The sequence below is a fragment of the Rhinopithecus roxellana genome, chromosome 4 (assembly GCF_007565055.1).
Source record: "Rhinopithecus roxellana isolate Shanxi Qingling chromosome 4, ASM756505v1, whole genome shotgun sequence".
Classification (NCBI taxonomy): domain Eukaryota; kingdom Metazoa; phylum Chordata; class Mammalia; order Primates; family Cercopithecidae; genus Rhinopithecus; species Rhinopithecus roxellana.
The window spans coordinates 47,407,369-47,428,074 of NC_044552.1; the positions used below are offsets into that span (position 1 = coordinate 47,407,369).

The 20,706-nt window shown below is 40.7% G+C and overlaps 1 protein-coding gene across 6 annotated transcripts in view; it reads left to right on the plus strand.

Annotated features, from left to right (window-relative positions):
- The window catches only part of DST (dystonin), a 385,237-nt gene that overhangs the window by 126,585 nt on the left and 237,946 nt on the right, over nucleotides 1–20,706 (plus strand). For 5 of the 6 annotated variants that reach the window (XM_010387943.2, XM_030928393.1, XM_010387944.2 and 2 more), the window contains exons 3-4: nucleotides 16,306–16,395; nucleotides 18,700–18,777. In XM_010387943.2, the coding sequence (XP_010386245.2) occupies nucleotides 16,306–16,395; nucleotides 18,700–18,777 (168 nt within the window). Of the gene's footprint in view, nucleotides 1–16,305; nucleotides 16,396–16,929; nucleotides 16,966–18,699; nucleotides 18,778–20,706 lie in introns of all 6 variants that reach the window. The other variant, XM_030928387.1, reaches the window with a different exon arrangement.

A 20,706-nucleotide genomic window follows, 5' to 3' on the forward strand; every position in this document is an offset into this window, starting at 1 on the left:
AGGAGTGGGAGAGAAACAAGAGAAGGTTAGAACATTAGGCAGCTTCTAAGGACTTCCAATTTCTTCTATTCAAAGTGCTCAGCATGCCAAAGCGTCATGCTTTGGAGTTGTCATTCTCTGTACCCTAATAGAGGAAATACTTAGGAAGTTTGGCATACAGAAGTGGACATTTCTCTTCAATGTGTTAGTCATTCAGAAGCAATTTACTTAACTCCAACTGTGTGGCAGAACATGATGCCAGGCACTAACTCCCATGGATGCCGTGGTGGGCCTTGGGGCAAACACAAATCCCCTGCTAGGAAGTCATTTGATGGGATTTGTGAATCTATTTCCTGAGTTTCTGTTTTTTCCCCATGATCCGGCAGGCATTCAAGAACCCACAGCTGAGTGCATGGCTAAGGTCAAATGCAAAGTGTAGGTAACTAATCTTTCATTTATTCAACAAAAGTTCTTTGAATATCTACTGTATGAAAGGCACTGTGCCAGACATTAAGCATTTGCAGTGAGCACCCAAGACAGGGTCCTGTCTTCTTAAGGGAATTATGAATACATTTATGTATATTGTCTACATAAAACTATTCTATAAGTAAAATGATGATTGGTGTACTGGTGTAATCCAAAGAATATGGGAGTGCAGAAGAGGGAAACCATCACTGTCTGGATGACATTAGAACTTGACCCAGTAGGAAAAGTAAGATTTCCATAACTAGAGGAGGAGTGGGGACAGGAAGGCATTTCAGGTAGAAGGAATACTGAGTATAAGTAGAGAGAAATATCACAGCAGAGGTTTTAGACTGTGACCTCAAGTATTCAGCAGACATTTTTTTTTTTTCTTTTGAAACGGAGTCTCGCTCTGTTGCCTGGTCTTTTGAAACGGAGTCTCGCTCTGTTGCCCAGGCTGGAGTGCAGTGGCGTGATCTCGGCTCACTGCAAGCTCCGCCTCCCGGGTTTACGCCATTCTCCTGCCTCAGCCTCCCAAGCAGCTGGGACTACAGGTGCCCACCACCACACCAGGCTAATTTCTCCCATGTTTTAGTAGAGACAGGATTTCACCGTGCTAGCCAGGATAGTCTCGATCTCCTGACCTCGTAATCCTCCTGCCTCGGCCTCCCAAAGTGCTGGGATTACAGGCATGAGCCACCGCGCCTGGCCTTCAGCAGACATTTTGTTTCAAAATCTCTCTTAGCTTTCAGGAATGGACATGAGGCTCTAGTTAGAGCACTGGGACCTGAGCATCTTGCAGTAAACCCAAAGCTGTCATGTGGTTTACTTTCAGAAGTGTGGCTTCTGATTTGCTAGGTGTTACCTGGCTCTAATCTGCTCTTGGTGAAATTTGTCACTTTAAAAGGGAGGGTGCTCAGGGGCTGGAGAGAAAATAACTTCCACTTAGATTTAAGCTTTAGTAAGAGACATTAATGCAGTACCTCTTCTGTGACACTGGGCTTTTACAACTGGGAAAACTAGTTTTTGAACATCTGTGGTCTAGAGATCTCTGTTGAGTAGACTAGAATCTGGAAGTTTGGCAAACTTATGATGTCATTTAGGAAGTGATCACTTTGAAACTTTTAATCCTCCTACAGAAAGTATATTTCTGTTGCAGAGATTAATTTAACAAGAGTGTATATAGCATCTGTCAAATTTTTAATTAAGTAATTAAAAGAATAAACCTGCATTTATAATTCCATTCCAAACATATCAGTTCCCCAGATATGATTTTGGGTGGTTTTATTTTAGAAAAATGTGAATCGTGGTACTGGGGACCAGGAGTGTCATCTGGATTTAAGGAAACGTTCTTTTACAGGGAAGAGGTGTTAAGCATCAGAATGTATTGTAGCAGTGGCAGTGGCATCTCATCATCTGGGGGTGTCTTTAAAAATAGTTTTAGTGTTCCTCTCCTTGTGTCAGTTGTCTTGATCATAATCCTGGGTTATTTCAAAGGTTTAATGAAGAGGATGCAACCAGTTGTTCTCAGTTGTTTATTTGCAGGGACCCAGGGAAATGAGCTTATGTTTAAAGAGGAGTGAATTACTTTGCATATAAAGTATCTGAAAGTATCAGAGTATCATCAAAGTCTTAAAACTGTAAAATATGCTATGAAGAGACCCCTAGATTTTCCAGTCGTTGAGACTTGAAAAAAGGAGATGAAGGAACCACTTGTGTCATGCCTATCCTAATCTCTCACCTTAGGGAATAATGCTCTGAAAGGGACACCAGGAAGTGCCCATGATGGCATGACCAGAAGGTATCTGCACTCCTGGCTGGCTCACCTTTCCTGGAGCTGTATCTACCAGTGGATTCTGTTACTTGCCCAGCACTTACCCCACTCTATGAGGACCTTGCTTCCTCTGAGTCTGCAACGTGACTCATATTGTAACCATTCCAGCAAGTGGCTCACTGTTCGGTTAAGGACAGAGCCGTATAAGACATTATCCAGGAAGTAGATGAAGTTAATTTTTGAGGTTCAGGTAGTTCTGTGTGTGTGTGTGTGTGTGTGTGTGTGTGTGCATGCACATGTGTGTTGAGGTTATAGGTCAGGCATTGACAACCTATAGTTCATTTGACAAAAGCCCCAAAAAAGATGATTTAGCTCAGAAGTATTCAGGGCACTTGCCACAACCAGCACTTTAATCAGAATTGCAAAGTAGTTGAAATTTTTATTTGTCATGTCCTTATATTCCTTTTCTGACGCTTCTCTCCCCACTCACCAGCTGCCTAGGGTCTTCAGACTGCCTTTTACCTGGAATCATATCATGCCCCTGCCCTGCAGTGCTACTCCCCTACATGTTATTCCATCTTGTCACCAACCATGATTAAGATTTTTTTGAAACCAATGATAGGTAGGAATGAAGAGAAAGTCAGTCTGGTAAAGTGACCTTGTGTTAGAAGCAGATGACTTGAGAGGTTGCTGTATCTGTCCCAGGAGCTCTCTTTTTTTGTTGTTTCAAAGACAGAATGTTTTTACTTGAATACATCTCTACGTTTATAATGATTAATTTGAATCTGATTTATGAATTTGGTGTAACATTACAAGAGAGTCATTAGCTGGGAGGATTTGATGAGGAAATACACATTTTTTGAACTAGTGTGAATTTTGGTCATGGATGTAATTTAAATAAAACTAATTTAAAATTCTTTAAAATAACCTTTGCAAGATTTTTATTTTAAAGTATTTACAATTCTGTTTTAAAAGCTTTTCAGTAAAAGCTGGAATTTAAAAATATAGTGGAATCTCTTTAAAACAGTGGTCGTAAAGGATAAGACTGTAATGGTGTCATTATAGACTACTCGTGTCAAACAGACTTTGTTACACCTAATTATATTTTTTAAGTCATGGCACACAGATGAACCATGTCTAATTAGCTATTATTAGTATTTTAATAGCATTCTACTTAGTTGTGTTTATTTGTCTTTGTAAAGGTAAACTGAGGCTGGAGCCGAACCGGGAACGAAGACACAAGGCAAATGGCAGTGAGAATAGCCTTTATTAGGACTCGCGGGCGAGGTTCCTCGGTCCAAAGGTGCAGGCCGAGAAAGTTGCGCTGAGGGAGGAGGGTAGGGGCTTTTTATAGCCCGAGAGGTAGGGAAGCTGGTTGTACAAACAAGGCCTGGGGGGTCTTGAAACTACTAGGGCAGGAGTCGAGTAAGGGTCATGAGGAAGGGGTCTTTGGAAACTGTCAACCGAAACTGCTGTTTACCAACTTGTGGAATGCAGGTGAGCTGCAGGTCATAGGGGAGTGTGGTTGCCCAGCTGGAACTCTGACGCATGTAAGTCTGCGGGTGTGTACAAGGGTGAAGGGAGTCTTTAACAAAAGGCCTGCTACACCGGGTAATGCCGCCATGTTGGGTCTAGATTCCTGCCTAACATTCCGACCTCTTTCTAATAAGAAAATGGGGTGACGTGTTCATCTGGCTGCTTCCTGCTGGTATGGGTCATCGTGGGGTTCCTCAGAGGTCGGAACTCGGGTATGGGGTGGAGCAGCATCTGATTGAAAGTGACCTGGGAGACTTTTTTCATGCAGTCCTGGATGAAGCAGAGGACACAGGGAGCTATGAGTAGCAAGAAGCCAATGATTAGTAAGGGGCTTAGAAAGGGTAGGATTTAACCGGCCACAGACGACTGCCACCATCTAAGTGAGGGCCTTGATCCGAGGTTTTTCTGGTGGAGTCTTTCCCGAATCTTTTCTAAAGTGAGGAGATTGGTTTCTACTAGTCCTGACTCATTGATGTAGTGTTCGGCCGGGAAGGGGAACGGAGGGGGTTAGGTTAGAGGAGTTAAAAGGGCTGGGTAAGGGTACCACAACCAGTGAGGGCTTATTCAAGGCTGCACACAAGAAACAATGAGAGATGTGTACTTCGGCCATGTGTACCACTTGAACCCCTTCCCTGACTAAGGTTAGCCAGGAAAAAGGGTTGCTGCTGTCCTGGGGCTTGCTGCCTGGGCTAGAGCTGAGATGGCTTCCTCCCGTTGTCTGATGTCAGGCCAGGCTGACGAGGCTGCTTACGACCTTGATGTAGGCCTTAAAGATCCTGTCTCGGGCCACGGGATAAGACTCACTGTGCCCACCAGTTGTAGGAAGGACAAGATCTCTTCCGCATCCTGAGGAGGCTGGAGAGTTTCAATGAGGCTTATTCTATCTGCTGTGAGGCTTTTTGTAGTGGGTGTGAGGAGTATGCCTAGGTAGGTGACAGAAGGGCTGCAAAGTTGAGCCTTAGCCGGGGTAACCTGATAACCTCGGTCGCCTAGAAAATTTAAAAGTGTAGCAGTATCTGCAAGGGAACACTCCTAGGAAGGACTACATAGTAATAAGTCATTGACATACTGCAATAGTGTGCCGTGGGTCAGGGGACAGAGGACAACATCCTGTGCCAGTGCCTGTCTGAAAAAATGGGGGCTATGATGGAACCTTTGAGGCAAAACAGTCCAAGTCAGCTGGGAAGAAATATGAGTGTCTGGATCTTCCAATGTAAAAGCAAACAGAAAGTGGCAGTCTGGGTGTAGAGGGATGGTAAAGAAGGCATCCTTCAGGTCAAGGACAGTGAAATGGGTGGTGTCAGGGGGAATGCGCGAGAGGAGTGTATGTGGATTAGGAACAACTGGAAAGGTAGGGACTACTGCCTCATTGATGAGGGGTAGGTCCTGCACGAGACGATAGGCCCCAGAGCTTTTCTGTACAGGCAGGATAGGAGTATTGCATGGTGAGTTGGCGGGAACTAGAATGTGCTGCCGGAGCAGGCGTGTAATGATGGGTTTTAGTCCTTGTTGGTGTTCAAGGGAGGTAGGGAACTGGGGCCTAGAGGGAAACTTAGAAGGGTCTTTTAGCCAGATGCAGACTGGAGTGTGGTGCTGGGCAATGATCAGGGTGGAGGTGTCCCACACCTCAGGGTTAATGGGGACTGGAAACGGGAGTTGGGGGTCAGCCTGGCGGGGTTTGTCAGGTTAGAGAAGGGGGAAGAGGAACGCGAGGTATGGGGAGGGGTTGGGTCAGAAGTGAACTGAGGCCCCTAGCTTGGAGAGGAGATCTCATCCTAACAAGGGGACTGGGCACGAAGGAATGATAAGAAATGAGTGCGAGAAGAGGGAGCCATCCAAGCGGCAAGACAGAGGAGGAGTCTGGCGGTAGGTGGAGGGAGTGCCATCAATTCCCATGACCGTGACAGTGGAGGGGTGGCTGGGGCCACTAAAGGAAGGCAAAACAGAGTAGGTAGCCTCCGTGTCCATGAGGAAAGATATGAACTTACCCGCTACCTGGAGCATAACCCTGGGCTCAGCGAGAGTAAGAGGGGTTCCCGAGTCTGGACCTCTTCAATCTTCATCGGTGTCGAGGAGTTGGAAGGTGCCTCCAGTACCTGGAGGAGGGTCGTCACGTGGAGACATAGCAACCATCCTCAGGTTGGGGCAGTTCAACTTCCAGTGGCCCATCTGCCGACCGTTCGGACAGGGGTGGGTTGGCTCCTTTGGGTTGGGGCACTGCTTGGCCCAGTGGCCATTGTTGCTGCACTTGAAGCAGGCACCAGGTGGCGCTCCTTTCTGGGAGCTCCTGGAGCCAGCCTGTCTCAGGGCTGCTACTAGGGCCTGGGTTTGGAGTTGTACCTTCTGTTTTAGCCTTGCCTGTCATTGGGCCTCAGCTGCTTCCTCCCTGGAGTTGTAGACCTTGAAGACCAGTTTGACTAAATCCTGGATGGGAGTTTGAGGGCCTTCCTCCGCCTTTTTAAACTTTTTTTGGATATTGGGGGCCGACTGAGAAATAAAGTATGAAGCTAAGATGGCTCCTCCTGCAGGGGAGGCAGGGTCAAGGTGGGTGTACTGAATAAGTGACTCTGTCAGTCAGTTAAGAAAAACAGCTGGATTTTTATCTGAGCCTTGGACTACGTCCTTTAACTTATTAAAATTGACTAACTTATTGGAGGCTGCCTGCATGCCAGCAAGAAGACACTGGACCATCATATCTTGGCGGTGGCAGCCTGCCTGACCAACCTGCTAGTCCTAGTTGGGCTCGGCTGAGGGCACCGCCTCAGTGCCAACTGACATGGTGTGGTCAGTTAAATGAACCTGGTCAGCGTGCTGCCTGGCTGCCACTAGGATATATTCCCGTTCCTCAGGGAACAGGGTTGAGGTCATAATGACATGAGGATCATGCCAGGTGAGGTCATACGCCTGGCACAGGTATCTGAACTTTTTGAAATACTGAGTGGGGTTGGCCGAGAAAGAGCCTACACGCTCTTCAATCTTAGACAGGTCTGCCAGCGAAAACAGCACATGGACCCAGACTACTCCTTTGGCGCCTGCCACCTCTCGCAAGGGACACAGGAGGTCAGTCCTGGACCGAGTATGGGCTGAGACAGGCGAGGAAGGGGAGAAGGTGGAGGTAGGGGAGACAGAATCTGTCGGGTTTGGCGAGGGCACAGGAGGGGTGGAAAGGGAAGGGAGGCGCTGACGAGGACGGGGATAATGGCGGGTCAGGGTAAGGAGAAGGTTGGGTGGGAGACCAAAGGGGTGGCTAGGATAGGGTGTCAGGAAGCTCAGAAAAAGAGGAGGAATCATCCCTCTCCTTGCTCGAGGGAAGAGACTTTGCGAGTAGGACCTGAGCTAACGAGCATTGAGCGCAGAGATCTGGGTGAGAACGCAAGTCCCAAAAGGCTTGAACATAGGGTATCTCGTACCATTTGCCTAGTCTCTTGCAGAAGTTAGTCAGATCCGTGAGGATGTTAAAGTCTAGAGTGTCTTCTGCAGGCCACTGAGACTGATTATCCAATTTATACTGTGGTCATGCTACTGTGCAGAAGAAAATGAGCCGCTTTTGTTTTAGGTCTTGGCTGAGACTTAAAGTCTGGAAATTAGCCAAGAGGCACCTCAGAGGGGATTTTCGGTTTGGTTTGGACTGGGTAGTTCCTATGGTCCTAAGGCGGGTAGTCCGGCGGCAATGAGAGCGTCCTCCTACTGCCACGCAGAGTGCGGGGTACAGTGGCTTCTGGGGAGGTTGGACGTCTCCTAGTCCCTGGTGCCAAGGTCACAGTTGACCGGAGGGAGCCCCTGACGTGGCCACGCGTTTCGGACAGGGACTTCCCAGAGGGAGCCTACAGGACGGGGGAACACTTACCCAGCAGTGATCGAATTGATCACCACTTGGATTTGGTGAAACAGCTCCCGGCTCGGAAAGGAGGTACTGGCTCGGGAAGAGGAGGGCCTGCCCGACCCAGCAGGGGTCCGGGGAGGGGGGGGTCTCCTCCTGGGTTTTGGCACCAAATGTAAAGGTAAACTGAGGCTAGAGCTGAACCGGGAATGAAGACACAAGGCAAATGGCAGTGAGAATAGCCTTTATTAGGACTCGCGGGCGAGGTTCCTCGGTCCAAAGGTGCAGGCCGAGGAAGTCGCGCTGAGGGAGGAGGGTAGGGGCTTTTTATAGCCTGAGAGGTAGGGAAGCTGGCTGTACAAACAGGGCCTGGGGGGTCTTGAAACTACTAGGGCAGGAGTCGAGTAAGGGTCATGAGGAAGGGGTCTTTGGAAACTGTCAACCGAAACTGCTGTTTACCAACTTGTGGAATGCAGGTGAGCTGCAGGTCATGGGGGAGTGTGGTTGCCCAGCCGGAACTCTGACGCGTGTAAGTCTGCGGGTGTGTACAAGGGTGAAGGGAGTCTTTAACAAAAGGCCTTTAACAAAAGGCCGCCATGTTGGGTCTAGATTCCTGCCTAACAGTCTTTATATTACAACCACACATTTTCACTTGTTTCAATCAAAATTTTGTTTCCTTGAGTAGGTTTTCTCGTTAGACGTGTTAAGTGATTATGACCCTTCCTTTCCCAGCTTTTTCTTTTGCCCAAATTTTTTTTGTGTGTTTATGAGAAAGTAGGAGGAGAAGGAAAAAGGTGAGCATAATAAGGATATCAATTGGTTCCTCCTCTTTTTCTTATGCTGGTGTTAAAAATTGCTCTTGACATAGTAGTACTTACCATGATTTTTTTGAGGTGATGATAAAGAGTTTAAAGAAAGATTTATATAAGTAAGGAGCTAGGAGGATATTTGAAAAACCTGTAAAAGGTAATGCCCATATTTTCCTGCCAAACAGACAGAATACTGGAAAGAAGCATCCTTAGTCTTATCTAAAAAACCTCCTCCTCTTTTTAAAGATTGCACAGTAATATTTATTAGCTGTTCTTCCCTCATATATGGAATGGGTAATGCTGATGCCTTTACAAACCAATGCTCGTTTGTTAGACATTGTAGTATGGAGTTTGTCTAGAATACATCTTTAATAAAAACTAACTCCAAGGAACTGTACAGATAGCAATAAAGATACACTGTGCAGAGTATATTGATTTCTGAATTTATTTCTCCCTTTCAGTTACATTATAATTGCCCCACACCAAGATCTGTACAGCTGTGCAAGAGATGAAAAATCTACAGGTTCAGGGGAAAATGTGAGCAAAAATAGATTTTTTGTGTGTTTTCTTGCTAATACAAGGGAAGATAGGAAAGATAGAGACCTAAACCCAAACCAAACCAGAACCAACCAACCCAAACCTCAAACTGTTACAGAAAAGTTACCTACTTGAAAATATTTACAAATGGAAATAGCCTTTTAAAAAGGTTGCTGAAACCATGGCGAAACTGTATAGAAGAGAATAAAAATAACCTAGGTGAAACAGTGACTAAAATACCCCAAATCTTAAAGTGTTTATCTGTAATATATTAATAAATGTTTTTATTTTATTTAACTACCTAGTTCCACCTTGTGGTGAAAGACTAGAAAAGGCCATTCAGTTTTTGCATTTTAATTATAGATTGTCGACCCAAAAGCTTAAAAGAGAAACATTCTTTGTCAAGGAGTGAATGAGGTCCAAAGAAAGTAGACACATTATTTGTACTGCCTAGTGCCAATGTGGATTTTAAAAAAAGTCTCTATTATGTTATCCATTAATACTTTAAGATGTATAACTAATATCTTTATTTCATAGTTTAAAAATAGCCTAAAGGAGATGAATTCTATGTGGCCTTAATTAATGTTGACTTAACATAGTACCTTAAAAAACCATAACCACCTTTTTATCATGCCAAAGAAGAATATTTGCCTATTATACTCAACTGCACCAATTTCACATTTATAATAATTTAGGTAGAATGTGAATTGTAGTTTTATTCTTTCACAACTCCTGAAGAAGTAGTACTGAAAGACATTTATAATGAAAAAACCACTTTAGATAAGGCAGCTACCTAAGATAATACAATGTTTCTGAGCATTTTTTTTGTGTATTTTAAAAGCGTTAATTTTCTTATCAATAATTAATATGTTAATATATTGATATTTATGTTACCTTTATTTTTTCAAGTAGGCTGTCTAAGGAACTCGCCCAGGAGAACTTGACAGCTTATTTTTTATGAACGTACTTGTTTGATCTAAAAAAATTGCATTGAAAAATGTTTTAATTTATAATTTTCACTAAAGCAAACTATGCTTCTTCTCGCCACCCAATTTGTTCAAACTAGTGAGGCGATCTCATTTGGGACAAGCCTTCTTTTATTATTTATGTTTCTTTCTAAAGATAGCTGATTGTTTTCCAGAATACTGTATCCTTTAGATATAGAACTTCTTTAAGAGAGGACTGTGAACCCTTTATGTGGCTGATGTTTTGCTCCCTGCTGCAGAGCACACTAGGATGCCTGCATTTTACCCAAGCTTCATTAATGGAATGTCTCTTTCAGTTTCCTTTTTTCCTGAGGGACCTTTCCTCTATTATTGTGTAATGATTGGGCCCTTGATTTTACCTGTGATTGATTTGTTTTTGCTTAGGATAATAGTTTACAGGGAAGCTTTTATATTTGTCAGAGATATTATGGCCTCATTCTGCTTAAAATTCATAGTTTTCTTTGTGTAGGAAAAGTTCAAGTTTCTTAACCTGGGATATGAAGCCTCTGTGTCCACTCGTGCTTCCTTGCAGCCTCATCTTCCACCTCATGCTTCATTGACTTCATCACTGCTTTCCTTCCTTCTAACTCACATAGAGTTTTGTGTGTCCTTGCCTTTTTCCTTTGTTCTTCCGCCTCCCTTCACCTGGAATATTCCCTTCTTCTTTGCTGGGAAGACCCCAGATTGGGTTAATCTCCTCATAGCTTACTGAGTGTTCTCTGAATGCATTTACTTTATACTGCAATTTCTTTCCTAAATTTCTTTCATCTCAGATTACAGGCTTCTTATTATTCATCTTTGTACCCATAGAAGTTAAAGGATACCGTGGCATATGATGGATAGATGCTCAATAAATACTTTGTGACCTGAATTGAATTGCAGCTAAACAATAGTAATATGTTTAAATAATGAGAAGTAAAATTTTTGTGAAATTTGTCTAGATTGGCTGGGCGCGGTGGCTCACGCCTGTAATCCCAGCACTTTGGGAGGCCGAGGCGGGCGGATCACAAGGTCAGGAGATCGAGACCATGGTGAAACCCCGTCTCTACTAAAAATACGAAAAATTAGCTGGGCGCGGTAATGGGCGCCTGTAGTCCCAGCTACTCAGGAGGCTGAGGCAGGAGAATGGTGTGAACCCGGGAGGCGAAGCTTGCAGTGAGCTGAGATCGTGCCACTGCACTCCAGCCTGGGGGACACAGCGAGACTCCGTCTCAAAAAAAAAAAAAAAAAAAAAAAAAAAGAAATTTGTCTAGATTAACATTAGACTTTTAAAAAAAAGAAGTTTAAACATTCAGCAAGCAGCTATATAATGATTCTCTTTTCTTCAAAGCTGAATTTGATTTAGCCTATATAAAACCAAACAATTACAGGTTAACGAAAGGAAATTTTCAGTGTAGTGTTTTTGATCAGTTAAGCCAGTTAGGTAATACAGACCTGGTGTGATCTACTCTGTTCTCTCTCCAAAATAAATTTGAAATATTGTCCATGTCATCACCAGCATCTTGTTTAGAATTTTTGTTGCCCATAGAATGTTTTCTAGTCTATTTTTCTTTCTTGGGATATTCTTTTAAGTAAAATATTAGTGCCCCCTAGAGGTAAACTCTAGGTGCAATGCTGTATACGTATTTTTTAAAAGTACTGCAAAATTCTACTAGAATTGTGTGAAATACAGAAAATGCTGTATCACCCTTGTTATGTAATTCAAGTTATGTAAGTTAATCCCAGAGTATTTCATAGCGCTTTTACTTTGCTCATCACTTCCTCTAGCACTATTGATCCAGACAGTTTTTTGTCCCATAGGGAGAAAGCATCCAAAAAGAGAAGAAGGAATGCTTGATTAAAAACTGAAAATGGAATGGAATGTTAGGGATATTGGCAGTTAGTATAGTCATCTGTGAAGGACAGTTACCAGGCCAAATGCCTATGACTCACTCCTGGGGCAAAATAAAAGCTTTTCTATGTAGGCTTTAACTGTTTACTTTCCCTTCTTTTCTTTCCCTTAAATTTCTTGCTAGATTAGATTGGAACCCCAATTCTTTCCCTTCAGTTCATTCCTGACTACCCTTTACCCATAATGTTGATTTTTAATTTTTAATAGCATCCTCTTTTATTCCATTCATTTGTGCTGAGGAAACTGACCCAGTATTATAAAGTACTTAGCACAAAGTGAGGCATCTAGTAGTAACTCATGGTGTGTATGTTTTTGTTTATTATTGTTAGTGACATTTGCTTTTCAGAGAATGATATCTTATATTTTATAGGACATTTTCCATGTGCAGTATTTCTGTGGACCCTCAGAATAATCAGTTGAGACAGGAAAAGCAGGCGGTATCGGGGATAGCCAGTCTCTCTAGATTTTTTTCAAGCATCATAGAAGTTAAATTAGTTTATTTCTGCATTTCCTTCTAAAATTCTTGAGAAATTAAGCCATAAGTCTTAAGAGTAACTTTTATTTTATACGTTTTCTAAGTTGACAGGTCATTGATTTTTAAAAATGATAATAATTTGATTTAAAGATTACAGACTTTTTGTTCTTTAGGTTGAACTAGGAGTTTTCTGTTTTCCAACCTTTATTTTAAAGATAAAAAAACTGAAGCCTAGAGAGTTTAGGCTGTTGGTACAAATTCATAAGGCCAGGGGCAGAAGCAGGACTAAAATGCCCTTTCCCTTATCACAGGTTTTCTCTTTTCCTAATTTAGAGGGAGTCTTGCTCCTTCACTGAGGCTGGAGTGGCATGATCTCAGCTCACTGCCACCATGCCCGGCTAACTTTTTGTATTTTTAGTGGAGACAGGGTTTCACCATCTTAGCTGGGCTGGTCTTGAACTCCTGACTTCGTGATCCACCCACCTCGGCTTCCCAAAATATTAGGATTACAGGCATGAGCCGCCGCACCTGACCCTCTTTTCCTAATTTAGATTTGCATGGCGTAATATTATTTTCCTTCTCTAAACGTGTTTTAATTTTTCTTTGTTGTTGCATAAATACAGTGGTAACAAATGACACCTGGTTTGGGAAAGTTTCCCTTATGTAGAGGGTTTTGTTCAGTCTGGCAAGTCAAGCTGGCAAGTCACTCCCCATCTTTAACTGTCCTGGAGTGAGAAAGACACAACAAGTGGAATATAGAGTGAAATGTGAGTCTGGTAGGTTGTAGGCATAGTGGACCAGCACTATTACAGTTCTGGAAGGCCCCAACCAATCACGTGCTTGGATTCTACTGTCCTTCTGTGTACTGAGGGTATCAGACCTGCACAGTAAAGTCATTTATTTTGAGAGATGAAGCAGCTGGCTGAGGATCAGGAGCTGTATAATGTTGTTTATATAAATCTTTTAGTGTTCCCATTCAGGCTCTTTTAGAGTTTGGCTGCTTTCTGGTTATATTGGAGATATAACTAAGAAGTACACAGATTTAGATGTGTTAATGTACATGACATTCACAAGCTTAGCTTTTCTACCTTGTTTTTAAGTAGGTCTTAGCCTTATAAATTCAAGCTTGTGCCTTAGAATGGGACTGAATGAATTCTTACAGTGCTTTAATACAAGAGTCCCCAACCCCCAGGCCACAGACAGGTACTGGTCCAGTCCGGTCCATGGCCTGTTAGGAAGTGGCCTGCACAGCAGCAGGCGAGCACTGGGCCAGCCAGCATTAGCACCTGAGCTCCGCCTCCTGTCCAGATCAGTGATGGTGTTAGATTCTCATAGGAGCATGAACCCTGTTGTTTGTTTGTTTGTTTTTTGAGACAGAATCTCACTCTGTTGCCCAGGCTGGAGTGCAGTGGCACAATCTCGGCTCACTGCAACGTCTGCCGCACGGGTTCAAGTGATTCTCCTTCCAAGTAGCTGGGATTACAGGCATACGCCACATCACCTGGCTAATTTTTTTTGTGTATTTTTAGTAGAGATGGGTTTTGCCGTGTTGGCCAGGCTGGTCTCAAACTCCTGACCTCAAGTGATCCGCCCACCTTGGCCTCTCAAAGTGCATGGCTGCGAACCCTTTTGTGAACTGTGCATGTGAGGGATCTAGGTTGTGCTCTCCTTATGAGAATCCAATGCCTGATGATCTGAGGTGGAACAGTTTCATCCCAAAATCGCCCTCGCCTGCATCTGTGGAAAAATTGTCTTCCATGAGTAGGAAATTGCAGTATTAGTACTCATTTCAGTAAGTGCTTATCTCTTCGCGTACATATCATGCATGTAGTAGATATGTTCCTGAAAAGGCCCTTGAAAATTGATTAATCTCTGAAATACAGTTAAGAAGTTGAGAGAGTTGTCATTTCATGGTATCTCAAGGTAAATATTCTAATTGAATGGATAATTCCTTTGTAAATTATTTGGTTATTTACAGGTCTTTCTTTTCTTTTCCTTTTCTCTTTTCCCTTTCCTTTTCCTTTTCCTTTTCCTTCTTTCTTCCCTTTCCTCCCCTTCCCTCCCCACCCCTCCCCTTTCTTTTTTTTTTTTAATGGAGTCTCACTCTGTCACCCAGGCTGGGGTGCAATGGCTTGATCTCCGCCCAGTGCAACCTCCACCTCCCGGGTTAAAGTGATTCTCTTGTCTCAGCCTCCTGAGTAGCTGGGATTACAGGCACCTGCCACCGTGCGCGGCTAATTTTTGTATTTTTAGTTGAAATGGTGTTTCACCACGTTGGTCAGGCTGGTCTCGAACTCCTGACCTCAGGCGATTGATCCACCTGCCTTGGCCTCCCAAAGTATTGGGATTACAGGCGTGAGCCACTGCACCCAGCCGTATTTACGGGTTTTTCTAAACAAGGATTGCTTAAAATGTGTTATAACATTTTTTGGGGGGAATAAAGTGTTTTTATACTTTGTCTTACGTTGGTATTATGACATCAGAGATTCAACTGATACTCCTTGGGAATTAGGAAATCAAAATAAAATGTCAATTTGTAAAGATGGAGACTTGGTTAAAAGTAATTTGATTTGCCTTCAGTTTTGCTGTCATTTCAATGGTACTGTTGACATGAACAGTTACTTTGTGGTAGAGCTATTGAGTGTAAGCTTAGTATTTATATTATTTGTAGTTAATTATGCCTAGATGGGTAATTGAATATTAAAAGGTTCTGTGACTTACGTAAATAGTGCCAGAACACTGGATGTAAAAGCTGGTAAATTTGATAAGAAATTCCTAAGGGAACTTTTTCTTCATCAATCAAAAACATTTTCTGACACTAACAAAAGATATTGTAAAACATATATCTAGAGAGAGAGTCAATTAAGATAATAAAATTTTATGGGATTTAAACTGTTTTTCGGAACTGAGAGACTTACCATAAAAGTTTGCTTCCAGTTTACATTAGGCCTCTTCTTGTGTTTGTGTTTGTGTAGTTATATAGTTTTGATTATAAGTTTAGATCTTTTCATTACTTTTTGCTGTATATCACTTGACATTTTGGAAGTTGGAAGCAAAGGAGTTGGATTCATTTGTATACAGGGCTTGTGCCATGGGTGAAGTAGGCGGGATTCTGGTTCCTGCTTCTTTCTGGCCCAGTTCTTTGTCTCCTTTCATGGGAGCAGCCCAGAATTACTGAAAGGTGAGAAAATCGAAATGTGCCAGCCCACTGTGGAACAGTAATCTTAATAGCCTTCTTTGACATGTGGCTGTCCAACACAAACCTTGTAGTGGGCCACGTGGTTACTAGAGCTATCCCTACTTGGCAGGCTGAACAAAGCTTTTGGGAAATCTTTGATGGTTTGGGTTCTAAAATCACAGACTTCTAAATCAGGCCTGTGAAACGGAGGAAGCTATTGTAGGTTGATTGTTGATTTTGTGCTAGTGTTATTTACGAAAATCTTCCACTATAAGAAGACTTATATTGTGCAGAGGAGGGTTTGGACAGAGGCCTTCTAACCTGACACGTACGGATTTCAAAAAATTTTTTTGAAATAATTATAGGCTCATAGGATATTGACAAAATAATATGTAGAGTCTCATGTACCCTTCACCCAGCTCACGTCTATGATTTCTAAAAATGTTCCTCTGCATCCTTGATCCTGTTTTGGGCTAGAAGTTCAACTGCGGGGGTGAAAACTCTACCCTCTTGTTAAGGTGGCACTGGCCGCTGTACCGGGAATCGTGAATAAAGTCACAACATTGCCCGTATTTGAAGAATTGTAACCCCATGTAGTAGTCCAGGCTTATGTTTTTTCTAGTGTCTTAAAAATGTAATAATTTGAATTTTCTTTTTGAATTATTAATCTGAAATTCACTTTTTTAAGTTTTTAAATTAAATTTAGTTTTTAAGTAATAAGCGTTTTAAAAATTTAAAAATAGGTGTGTGAATGAATACCATGTGAGGAATGTTTTTTACTTGTCTCCTTTTTATGTTTAAGAATGTTAAGGATGATTCTGCGTTCTAGGCCCCCAAATTTTGCTTTTCTCTTTGTAGGTTCGAAAGCATGTGAATGATCTCTATGAAGACTTAAGGGATGGACACAATTTGATTTCTCTTTTAGAGGTTCTTTCAGGAGATACCTTGGTAAGTTTTAACTTTTCTTATTTTATTTTGAAGAACGTGTAATCTTTTCTGCATAGGACCAGTGTGTTTTCGGTGCAGACTATTCAGATTTTTGCAACATTCATCTTTTGAGTTGTGAATTCTGCCTGAAAAAGAAGTTTTGGTTAGATTCCTAAGCATTTTCAAACTTCAAATGACGTGAATTTGAGATTGAAGCACTTCGATTACTTCACTTATGTAATCAGTTCTATAATTAAAATACTGTTTTTGTTCTTGCTTCTTTTTTACCTTTGGGTTTTTTTGCTTAGCAGAAGTTGGATGCATAATATAACCACATATTAAAAGACTTACAAATAGCAAGAAAATAAACATTGCTTTCTGAAAAATGATCTAACCCATTCCGTAGGTGTCATTTTTTTTTTTTTCTTTTTGTGAACATTACTTCCCCTTCTTGTTACCTGTTCTCTTTCATTATGTTCTGTTCATGCTCTTCTTTTCATTTCTGGTCTGTCTTGTGTCTTTGCTGTCCTATCTTCTGTCTGTTATATTCATTAGCCAAGGGAGCGAGATTTTTTGAAGACCTTACGATTGGTGAGTGCAACAGAAGCATGCGAATATGAACAGCATGAGGATGTGGAGGATGAGGATAAGGGGGTAGGTGTCGCCCCCATAACTTGACTAACCTAGCCGTTCCCATGCGGTGAGCGCTAACCTGATAGAGAAGTAACTACTGGGTTCAGGCTCCTTTTTAGAAAAGCATAGAAAGGACCAAAACCCACATTGAGGTAGATGTGTTTGTACCAAAAAATTGGACAAAGGAAATATTTTCTCTTTAAATTACCTTCAGAGAGCTAAAATTGATTGAATTATGTATACATTACTGTGCACTGCATGGTAATTAAACAGACTTAAAGTACATGATGGCATCTTAGTTAAACAATTTTATATACATTGTATATAAACATGGAAATTTTACAAGTCTGCGAATTTTTGTGCAAATTCATTCAATTTCTGGAAGTGATATTTCAAACATGGCAACTATTTATTGCTTTTTATGAAAGAACTTAGGGAAATTTTTTTTAGTATTTAAGTTTCTACTTTAAACCACACCTGTTGGCAATAGGTATTTGATGGACATGTTTCACCTCTCTAATGTATCTCATGTATTTAAAAGGGAGATTTAAAAATCCAGTATCCCGATAGAACTCACAGAGCTGTTTAATCTCCATGACTCTTAGTTGACTGCAGCCTACCTTTGCAAGACAGACGTGCTTCTTCTTTTGTCTTCTACATACCTGGTGCCCCTTGATTTTACTGGAAATTGTGCTTTTGTTGGATCCAGTGGGTAAATTTATCAACATAATTTCTACTTGTTATGCAGAACTTACTTTTCCTTCTGTGGTGTGCTGTCTGTTTTATTATGGCACCTTTGGCTTCGGCAACCTATACATACTGAAGAAGCCAAACTGTCAATTGTCTTTTTTCTTTTTTCCTTTTGGAAGATTTTATGTGATAAATTTCAGCTCCATTCTTTATATTTTTTTCTAAGAATTTCTCAGCCCTATTTCCTTATGTTTTCCTTCATGCTAACTTGTTTCTTAAGGGAAACGGCATTAAGGAAAATAATTCTCGTCTGTCACTTTTGCTGAGACTGAGAAAATAATTGTGTCCATCCCCAAGTAGTGTAAAACGAGTATAGAGTCCTTTCTGATTATCATAGCGTCCACTTTTGTGAAAAAGCTAAAATAAAATAAAGAGGAAATATATGGTTTTAATTGGTTTTCTCTCTTTCTCTATCATGGCTAAGTAAACCTTCTCTGTCTTTCTCCTTCTTGGTGATTTTTATACTAACTGCATGCTACTTTATCTCATTTTCATTAATATGCCATATGTATATATGTGTGTGTGTATATATACAGTTATAAAACACTCTTGCTAATAGTGTTCAATAAGAAGGTAAAATGATGAATGGTATTTAATTATTTTTGTGCCTCCATGGCTAAATAATTGTAGGCTAGCATTGTTTTATTACCAAATATTAAAAATCTGTATGTTCTGTGACAATTTTCTCTTTCCTTTTGTTTAAATTAAAAAATTGTCATAAAGTATATGTTTAAATAAAACATACTTGGAAAAAAATCCGTAATAGTTTACATTCAATCTCAGACAATATAAAGAAATTAAAAACTTCTTAGAAAATCTTACGGCCTTACCTCAACCGTAAATACTGTTTTGATGTATTAAGATGAACAGAAAGTATATTTAAATTAGCATGGTCTGTGATAACAGAAACTCTTTTTTATACCTGTATTTTTCTGTTCTTAGCCCAGAGAAAAAGGTCGGATGCGTTTTCACAGACTACAGAATGTACAAATTGCACTTGATTATTTGAAAAGACGCCAGGTATGATGTTTTGAAAATACTATAATCATATAAACATATGTTACTAATACATCTATGTAGAAACATGTCAAGGAATGACAAGGTTAAATTTGCCTGTGAATTATAACCAGTAATCTTGTGCTTTGGTGAAGCAAATATTTAAAAATGTTTTTAAACATTTGCTCCCAAGAAAAGAAGTTAGTAGTGGAGATAAGCCCAGAGGAATTATAAGTGACTACATTTCCATCTATATAAGAACAACTGATTTTCTTTCTGTTCGAATTGGATTGCATTTGCCTAGGAAGTTACTGACATTTTAGTAGCAATAGAATGTTAAGAATGCCTATGAACAGTTCTTAATTGTGGGGATGCAATACTTTATTTTTTATACTTGATATATGAAATTAGTCAATTTTTATAAAAATACTTTATATAATACTTTAAATTAAGTGTAAGCATTTTTCATACTTAGTAGTGATAAGGCAATATTTTGTTTTTTATAAGTAGATAATATTGGATAATTTATGAGTAAAGATATAACAGCATTTCTGACAATAGCCCCCAACTTGCTTGAGGTATCAGGAGAAATCATGGAAAAGAATTAATAATATATTGGATATGATCTTGATTTGATGGCATTACATATTATAGTGTCATAAGCCAAAATATTAGTAATTTTTTCAATTAGTAGAAAAAAATGTAGGAGAGTTGAAAATTATTGAAGACAGTGAGAGTCAGAGGGGACAGCAACAATTTTGTTTTTTTAATAGTTTGAAAAAGGGAAGAGATTGGGTGTGGTGGCTCATGCCTGTAATCTCAGCACTTTGGGAGACTGAGGCGTGAGGATCACTTGAGCCCAGGAAATTGAGGATGTGGTGAGCCATGATTGCAATATTGCACTCCAGCCTGGGTAACAGAATGAGCCCCGTCTCAAAAAAAAAAAAAAAAAAAAAAAAAAAGGCAAGGGAGAGAGGGAGAGGTAAACACTAGCTTTTATTATTTCTTATTATTCATCAATATTATGAACATTAAAATGCTTTTCTCTATTAAATACTACTAAATCCTCATTGCCTAAATATTTTAAATGTTATTGATGTTTGCTCATTGTTCATCATTCTCATGGAAGATTCCAGAAGGGTACTTCTGAAATGTTTTCTGGCAGTATTTTGTCCAATAAGTAAAATGTTAAATATCATAGTATATAATTCTCAGTATTTAAATTCATGATATTAAATGATTTTGTCCAGGAAGTAAATGGATCATCATTGGATTTATTTACCTGAATGCACAGTTTGACAGTTGATAAGCTTTAAGTCTGAGTATTATATTATTTTAAAATATTTGAACAGCCTTCGAAATGCTCAGTGACTTATATATTTATGGCATATTGATAGCAAAATAATGCTAGTTATTTTAAAACGTTGTAATGGAAATTTGAGAAAGTTGTTAGAATTGTTAGAATAGTTTCATACTTAATGGTAAGAGTAAAATAAAATTTATTTTTAAAAGACAAAATTATTTCTAATTTTAAGATCTCAAGTATTTAGGACTTCTCACTTGAGGAGTTGTACTTTTGTATTGACAAGTGAATGCTTTTAGTACTTGCTCTAGAACAGCAGTCCCCAACCTTTTTGGCAACAGGGACTGGTTTCATGGAAGACTATTTTTCCATGAAGTGGGTGGTAGGGGTAGTGGAGGTTGTTTCAGCATGAAACTGTTTCACCTCCAATCATCAGGCATTAGGTTTTTATAAGGAGTGCGCAACCTAGATCCCTCAAATGCGCAGTTCACAAATAGGGTTTGCACCTCTATAGGAATCGAATGTTGTGGCTGATCTGACAGGAGGCAGAGCTCAGGTGGTAATGCTTCCTGGCCCACTTACCTCCTGCTGTGCAGCCCAGTCCCTATTGTATAGGTTTGGGGGTTGGGTTGGGGATGTCTGCGGTGGAA